The sequence below is a fragment of the Pseudozyma hubeiensis genome (assembly GCF_000403515.1).
Source record: "Pseudozyma hubeiensis SY62 DNA, scaffold: PHS38, whole genome shotgun sequence".
Taxonomy (NCBI): Eukaryota; Fungi; Basidiomycota; class Ustilaginomycetes; order Ustilaginales; family Ustilaginaceae; genus Pseudozyma; species Pseudozyma hubeiensis.
In genome coordinates this window covers 931,651-938,921 of record NW_012133820.1, presented here as the reverse complement: position 1 = coordinate 938,921, position 7,271 = coordinate 931,651, and the positions used below count along the sequence as shown (strand labels likewise).

The window sequence follows — 7,271 nt, the reverse complement described above, 5'->3', positions numbered from 1 at the left end:
CCCCCCCCGCGTGCGTGCTCAAACCCGCGAAAGACCTCGATTCCAAGTGAACCTAAACTACATTGAAACCCTCCCTCTTCCTCCTCAATGCACGCGCGCGGGGTCTCTCATCTAAATGCTCACAGTGCTTTCTTGCTCTCCCTCAGCTTGAACCCCGGGCGTGGTCCTGCCTTCTTCCTTCCAAGTCTTGGTCCTCAAGCTCAACGCGTGCAACCCGCGATCGAACTCGCCCTGCAACAACGCATTCACCGCGCGGTGACGCTTGATCTGCGTCATCCCCGAAAACTTGTCCGAGACGACGTGCACGTAGAAGTGCGTCTCGCCATTGCCGCCGCCCTGCGCAGCCATGGCGGCGTGGTGGGCGTGCTTGCTCGAATCGTTGCGGATGTTGACCTCAACTTGCGGACCGAATTCGGCTTCGAGTTTGGAGCGCATCGACGACTCCATGCTGGTGGGTTTTGTGGAAGTGGCGTATCCGCGCGTCTGGCCTGACATGATGGCGGAAGAAGCTGGTGCGGATGCTGATGCGGTGGAAGCGGTGGTCGAAGAGGCGACGGTGGGTCGAACAATGACGGGAACGCGAGCGCGGGTATTGGACGGCAAGATGTGAGCGACGAGCGTGTATCGACCGGTCTTCTTGATGCGGCCGAGCTTGTCGACCGAGTCGGTTTCGTTCTGCGATTCAGCGACCAGCACAAAATCGCAAGCGGTGTTGATCTGCGCTAGCGTCAGCCTGTTGAGCTGTACCGGCTTTCCTTCTTCGCTGTAGTCGGTCTCGAGGTCGAATGCGCCTTGCTGCCTCAAAAAGTCGACAACGTCGCTGGTCGAGATGCTTCCCTGGATACCAAGTGCAGGCTTGGGCAGGTCCGTCTCGCCGCTCACTGACGCCGACGGTCTGAACTTGGTGGTTGTCTGTCGGGCGAAGACGACGGGAGGAGCGACTTCGAGCTTCCTTCGCAGGCTCAGCAACTGGAGAGGACCGAGCTCCTTGGACAGAGCGTCTCTGGCTTGTTGGACTTCTAGTGCTGCCTGTGCAGATTCGAGTTGTGATTCGACCAAGGATACGTTGGCCTTTTCGTTGGAGAGTTGGAAGGGGGTGGGGAGAGGTTGGTAGACGGCTTTGTGCTTGGGTAGCAGCTCGTTGCGCATGCGCCCTGGCTGGACGAGCACGAGGCTGCCGGCGCTACCGAGACCGGGGACTTCTGTCTTGAGCTGAACACGTACGAGCCTCCTTTGCGAGAGTATGCGTGCCTGTCGATGCAGAAAATGCATGGCAATGAGAAGGCGTCAGAGGATGGTCGCAGAACAGCTCGAATGGTTGGCGAAAGTGAGACTTACTGTGTATGCAAAGTTGGAGACGGCTGTCGCTCTCATCTCGTTTGTATAGAGTGAGGTGACTCTCCTGCACCGGGTGGGGCAAGGATACGGAATGAAATAGGTTGACGAGGTTGAGGTTGATGGTGCTGGTGGTACAGGAGGCGGAAGCGCATCGTGAGAGCCAAAAAGCCAAAAATGCGACACTTTCTTCGATCCATTTTTATCGCTCCCGCCTTGCAAGCAAGATCCGCCCGAGAAGCATCTGAAATTCGAACATCCTTGTTAGACCTAAGTTCTACGTCCCTTTCCCACAAAATTTCCAGGCTGACTAACGTGTTCGGTCTGTCCGCGACCGTTCAGTTCCGATTTGCAGCAGGAAGCGGCGGAACGATAGGAACCTCTTCCGGAAAATATTCGACAGGCAGCAGAGCGCAATATGCGGATCGGTATTCAAAAACAAAATCCGTCGGTGACATATTTCTTCTGAAAAACGAGTGTCGATCTCCACCTCGGCACGCAAAGTCACTCTGATTGAGACTTTGTCGCTCCTTACACCGTCCTTATCGTCTCTCACCAACAACCACTCGAGTGTCACAACAATCACACTGCACCTGCTGCCTTTCAGCATCCCTTCAGCGTTACAAATCGTGCCCATTACGCCGTCGCTGTCGCCTCGTCAAGTTGGACGCACGGACGCTCGACGCTCAGATATTGACGTGGCGAACCCAACCAAAAGCAGCCGCCCTTTGTCTCTCCGCAGCCGCCGCAATGGCCCCAAGAATGCCGAGATCCGCGCTTTCTAGTGTCGCTAGAGCACGTCCACGCTCCTTGCTCCCAACACGAGCGCTCGCAGCGACAGCATCAGCCGCTCGTGCTCAATCCAGCTGGGCATCAGCCATAGACCAGGCAAAGAGCCTCGTACAGGACCAACTCGCTCAGTTTCCCGCAGGTTCCTCTTCGTCCTCCTCTGCTTCATCTTCAGGCTCATCCTCCTCATCCTCTGCGGCTGCATTCTTCGGTGCGTCAGTTAGCAGCTCTTCCTCGTCAGCATCGACCACACCATCCACACCCATCATCCAGGACCCGCTCTCGCTCGTCTCGTCCGAACTTTCGTCCTTGCGCTCCAACGTCTCCTCGCTCCTCGGCTCGGGTCACCCAAGCTTGGACACGATAGCAAAGTACTACTTTCAGGCGGAGGGAAAGCATGTTCGACCGCTCATCGTCCTGCTCATGAGCAAAGCCGTCAACGGTCTCTCGCCTCTCTACCCTGAACTGCTCTCGCAGGCGCAGAACTCAGCGCAGCGCAGCGATACGGGCAAGTCGATCGAGCGTGACATGGGCATCAACGAGCCGCTCTCACCGGGAAGCGTCCTCAACGACTTCAATCCGCACATGGAGAGCATCGAGGGATCGCTTCCTCCATCATCAGCGCAGGATGGAAGCGCAGCAGCAGCGCTCGCTTCCACCACCGGCGCCATTCTGCCCACGCAGCGCAGGCTCGCCGAGATCACCGAGATGATCCACGTCGCATCGCTGCTTCACGACGACGTCATCGATGCATCGCCTCTTCGACGCGGTGCGCCTTCAGCTCCTTCAGCCTTCGGAAACAAGCTCAGCATCTTGGGAGGCGATTTCTTGCTCGGCCGTGCTTCCGTCGCACTGGCTCGTCTTCGTGACGCCGAGGTGGTCGAGTTGCTCGCCACCGTCATTGCCAACCTGGTCGAGGGCGAGGTGATGCAGCTCAAGTCGCAGGCTGCTTCTGCCGCCGAGTCTAGCGAAAGTACTGGAACACCGACGCACGCCAACATTTGGGAATCCGAAGGCCTCGTAGCGCACACCATGGGTCTCTCCGACGTTGAAGCCAAGAAGGCAGTCGATCACGCAGTCTCGACCTACAATCAACCCACACCAGCCCACTTTTCGCTCTACCTCCAAAAGACTTACCTCAAGACCGCTGCTCTCATCGCCAAATCCACACGTGCCTCTGTCATCCTCGCCGGCTGCGGAGCCGACGCCATCTCCAAAGCCAACCTTCCCCCCTCCGTCGCAGAACACATGCGCACCATCAGAGACGCAGCCTACGGCTACGGTAGAAACCTCGGCATCGCCTTCCAACTCGTCGACGATCTGCTCGATTTCCAATCCACCTCGGCCGCTTTTGGAAAACCGTCCGGTGGAGCTGATCTCAGGTTGGGATTGGCTACCGCTCCTGTGCTGTATGCTTGGCAGGAGCTACCAGGGGAAGGGATCCACGAGCTGGTGGCGAGAAGGTTCGAGGGTGAGGGAGATGTGGAGAAGATGTTGAGGTTGGTAGATAGAAGTCAGGGTTTACAGAGGACGGCGGAATTGGCGAAGGAGCACGCGAGGAGGGCGAGATCGCATCTGGATGTGCTGCCTGATTCCGAGGCCAAGCAGGCGCTGATCGGGTTGAACGAGCAGGTGATCAAGCGCGTAAAGTAGAGCGTAGATGCACCTTTCACCGCTGGGATCCTTATCTATCTTGTACAAGTACAGCGAGAGTAACAGTTGCTACCGTTTCATAGACATCCTCATCGTAATCTAAACCCGCATCTCTACACTGTGTCGCTTTACGAGGCTTTCAATGTTGACTGAGGTCAAAACACAATTCAGCTCGCTTCCATTTGCCCGTCTGCTTTCCCTCCGGATCCTTGATCTCCCTCTGAAAGTTTTCCATCAACGTCTCCCATCGATCGACGTCTGGGTTGCCGCCGTCGCTCGCCGCTTTCTTTTCGAACGAAAAGTCATCCTCGACGTCCATGATCATGACGAGCCGATCGGCAAAGTGGAAGATGCGCATGTTGAGCACGCCAGAGCCCGGGTAGCGGATCGAGTCGACGATGGCTGGCGGAACGTTGCCGGGTGCGTGGTGGTCGATGTACTGCTTGATGAGGTTTGCGTCGGGGGCGATGTCGAGCAGCAACACCTCTTGACGCACCATGGTCGGAATATTATGCGCGGTAGTGGCCTCGCAGACAGAAGCCGGACTGGCTGACGTTCGTCGAAATCGAGGGTGCCTGTCGAGGAGGTCGATGAGACTCGAGACGAGGTTGTGGTTGCGTGGAGGTTTTGGAAGCACCACATCGGTTGGATTTCGAGTGCGGATCCCCCACGTCGATCCGCCGAGAAAGATTATCAGGTTCAAAATGTTAGACCTGCGTCTTGGATCAGGGTGCTCCTCGCGCAAACCGTCAAGAACGCGCGTTCAACGCATGGTCCCGCCGTGTTGAAGAGATGCCGCGCTGCAGGGAGCATGCGGCGAGAACGCATGCCAGCGATGGATATCTCGGCACCCACCTTGTGATCTCGCCAGGACGCAGAGCCGAGGCGGACAGCGGTCCACCTTGCTGCTGTGATGTGACACGACGATGCCGTACCGCCTCTTGCAAGCCTCGCCGCTTTTTTCTTCTCCGAGGAGTGGCTTTCCATGCCTGATCGCGCGGTATACGTACCATCCAAGTAGTGTTCACACGGCTCAGCATCGCCAACCGAGACTGGACTTCAGTGGTCGTCCGGAGAAGTTCGACATCGTGCCGTCTCTTATATCAGACTTGCTTGCCATACTGTACTACTGAACGGACGGAAGATGATGAGGCGGAAGAACCTTCGGGCCTATATCCCCACGATACCCCGCACTTTCTGCGCTAACCGGGATCGTTCTGTGACTGTACCAAAAGCGGACGACGGTCTTGTCGCGTCGTCGAAGGGCGTCGGACAATGGCTGGGAACGAGGATACTGGGCCCGAGGCAAGCCGACGCGAGGAGGTCGAGCGAGAGGAAGCTTGCAGGTAACCTCCGCTTAAGGAGCCCGCGAGGCGTAGATGTAGAGAAGCGGTGTGCTGCATGATCAAAATGCATTTTAGGTTGCGCCGAAGCAGGATGCTTAGCCGAAGCAAAGCTGAAGAGCAGGGCGAGCAGCGAGACGTGGCTTCTGGTCGCTGAGTACTTTTCCAAGGGTCCTCCGTCTCGATCTGAGTTTCAAAATCCATTCGCCAGTGGTCCATGCCAAAAAAAACCCCACTCGTATGGAGGGGATGCTGATGCTTGGTCGAAGATCGTCGAGGACGTCTAGGTTGATCGTATACGTTTCTATGGGAGCTGCTTTGCTGCATTGGTGCCTAGTGGGTCGCATGGTGTCGGGTTCCGACGGTGTGGTGTGTGGTGTCAGGAGATCAGCGGCCGTTGGTGGTGTATCTGCAGCCAAATTTACGGTCGCAGGACACGCTAAAACTGAAATTCGACCCACCATCCTCGGCTAAGGTCGAAGCGATTCCTCTTCTCCCCAGCCTCTCCAGGATGTGTGTCACACGCCCGGCTCAGGCACTTCCTTGCTTGTAAGCCTAAATTGTCACAGAATTCTCCACCGAAGCCGGCGTCAAAGGAAGCCAAGCCGCCTTGAGCACTTTGGTGCTGATGCACGGATGGCACGGCGAAAGGCCCTCTTTCAACGGTACCGTTGATCACTTTGGCCTTCTTCCGATTCGCATCTTCATTGTGATCACCGTCTACACCTCATCACCCTCACCCTAACTTCGCCGCCACCTCCAACCACGATTGCATACTTCTTCTTCCTCCTCTAGCATCGACTTCTCGCAGCGCACTGCCCTTGATTCTGCAGTTGCCCGTACATCAACTTTCATTCGTCGACGCGCCATCGTGAACGACGCCAGCTGCGTTTTGCCAGCTCCATCGCCCGACTCGAAGCTCGCGGACTTTGACCGCCTCTGCAAATTTGCTCTTTCTGCCCTTCGTGGATGCTACAGTTGTAGGAAACGATCGGGGACGGCGAGCTGCATAGCTGCGCAGCCCACCGTTTGCGGTAGGAGCGCGCGCTCTCTTCAGCAGCAGCAGCAGCAGCTTAGTCAAGCGCCACTTGCCTTGAAGCCCCGCGTCGAACATGTCTTCTATCAGCTCTGCTCCAGGTGACGGCCAAGAAGACCAAGGCAGTCGCAACCCTTCGCTGTCGGCTAGCTCGCAGGCGTCGTCGTCGGATCTTCGTAGGACGTCCCGCCTCTCCAGCACAGCCGGCATCTTTGATCTTGATGACGATGGCAGCATCGATGGAGCTTCGACTAGCAGCAGCGGCGGCCGCAGAGCCAGCAACGCGCGCGTCTCGTCGCTTGGCGGCGGATCACATCGAGGATCGGTCGCAGATCGCGGCAGCCGCAACCTGTTCGATGTGCAGGAGGAAGACACCAACACGGCCTCGGCGCCGTCGCCGGGTCCTCCGTCCACTTCCAGCTCTGCAAGCAAAGCAGCTACGCGCAGCCAGCTCAGCGCGGATACGTTCGGTAAGTAGGGATATGGTGACTCCTGTGATGATGGACAGCGAGACGGAGGAAGGTAGCTTCGAAGCAACCGTGACCTGCACACTCGGCACTGCCGGTAACTCTGTTCTCGAGCCGTCGGAACGCATCGTTGCATTCCTAATGCTGTTGTCGCCGTTTACTGACCAAGTTTGATTCCTCTCTTCTTTGAACCGTTTCCCCGTTCTCTGATCTCAACACAATACCGCTTTCACCGATTTGTCGTCATTGCTGCTTCCGCCGCTCACATGCTTTTTCGATCCGATCCTATCTCTGTTTCGGCACTTCTTTCTCATCACGGTCCGTACGCCGACGAACTCGACGCCTCTCCCACTTCGGCATATCCGACACACGCTCGCCAACTCGACGCCCGCATTCTCGCCCATGATTCGATGACTATCTCGCGTTTGCTTCCCGCTCATGCTTTTGCTCTTGCTCCTGCTTTTGCTACTCCGTCGTTTGCGTTTGCGTTCGCGCTCGCCTTTCGATTTCGGTCGCACCACCAAAACATCGTCTCTACCGCTGTTTACCTTGCTGACGACGGTCGATGCGTGGCTCACGTCGTTGCATGGTTGTTTGGGCGTCTGTTTCGTGGACCCTGGAAACATTTGCGATTTGGTGCGACGTTTC

The 7,271-nt window shown here is 57.0% G+C and overlaps 4 protein-coding genes across 4 annotated transcripts in view; 2 read left to right on the top strand and 2 right to left on the bottom strand.

The window, feature by feature from the left end:
- Positions 1 to 111: 111 nt before the first annotated feature.
- On the bottom strand, positions 112 to 1,149 carry PHSY_004072 (hypothetical protein; the record flags this gene model as incomplete). Its single annotated transcript, XM_012334689.1, has 1 exon — positions 112 to 1,149. One exon carries the CDS (start codon positions 1,147 to 1,149, stop codon positions 112 to 114), a length of 1,038 nt encoding a protein of 345 aa, XP_012190079.1.
- A 117-nt stretch (positions 1,150 to 1,266) lies between these two features.
- PHSY_004071 (hypothetical protein) lies at positions 1,267 to 3,777 on the top strand (the record flags this gene model as incomplete). The annotated part of the gene is made up of 2 exons (XM_012334688.1): positions 1,267 to 1,327; positions 2,300 to 3,777. 2 exons carry the CDS (start codon positions 1,267 to 1,269, stop codon positions 3,775 to 3,777), a joined length of 1,539 nt encoding a protein of 512 aa, XP_012190078.1.
- Positions 3,778 to 3,916: 139 nt separating this feature from the next.
- On the bottom strand, positions 3,917 to 4,817 carry PHSY_004070 (hypothetical protein; the record flags this gene model as incomplete). Its single annotated transcript, XM_012334687.1, has 2 exons — positions 3,917 to 4,352; positions 4,633 to 4,817. The coding sequence occupies 2 exons, from the start codon at positions 4,815 to 4,817 to the stop codon at positions 3,917 to 3,919; spliced, it is 621 nt and encodes a 206-aa protein (XP_012190077.1).
- A 235-nt stretch (positions 4,818 to 5,052) lies between these two features.
- PHSY_004069 (AGC/NDR protein kinase) overlaps positions 5,053 to 7,271 on the top strand; it is a gene marked incomplete at both ends in the record, with an annotated part of 16,374 nt that continues 14,155 nt past the window's right edge. The window contains 3 exons of the mRNA XM_012334686.1: positions 5,053 to 5,123; positions 5,916 to 6,154; positions 6,258 to 6,626. Coding sequence (XP_012190076.1) covers positions 5,053 to 5,123; positions 5,916 to 6,154; positions 6,258 to 6,626 — 679 coding nt within the window. The remainder of the gene's footprint in view (positions 5,124 to 5,915; positions 6,155 to 6,257; positions 6,627 to 7,271) is intronic.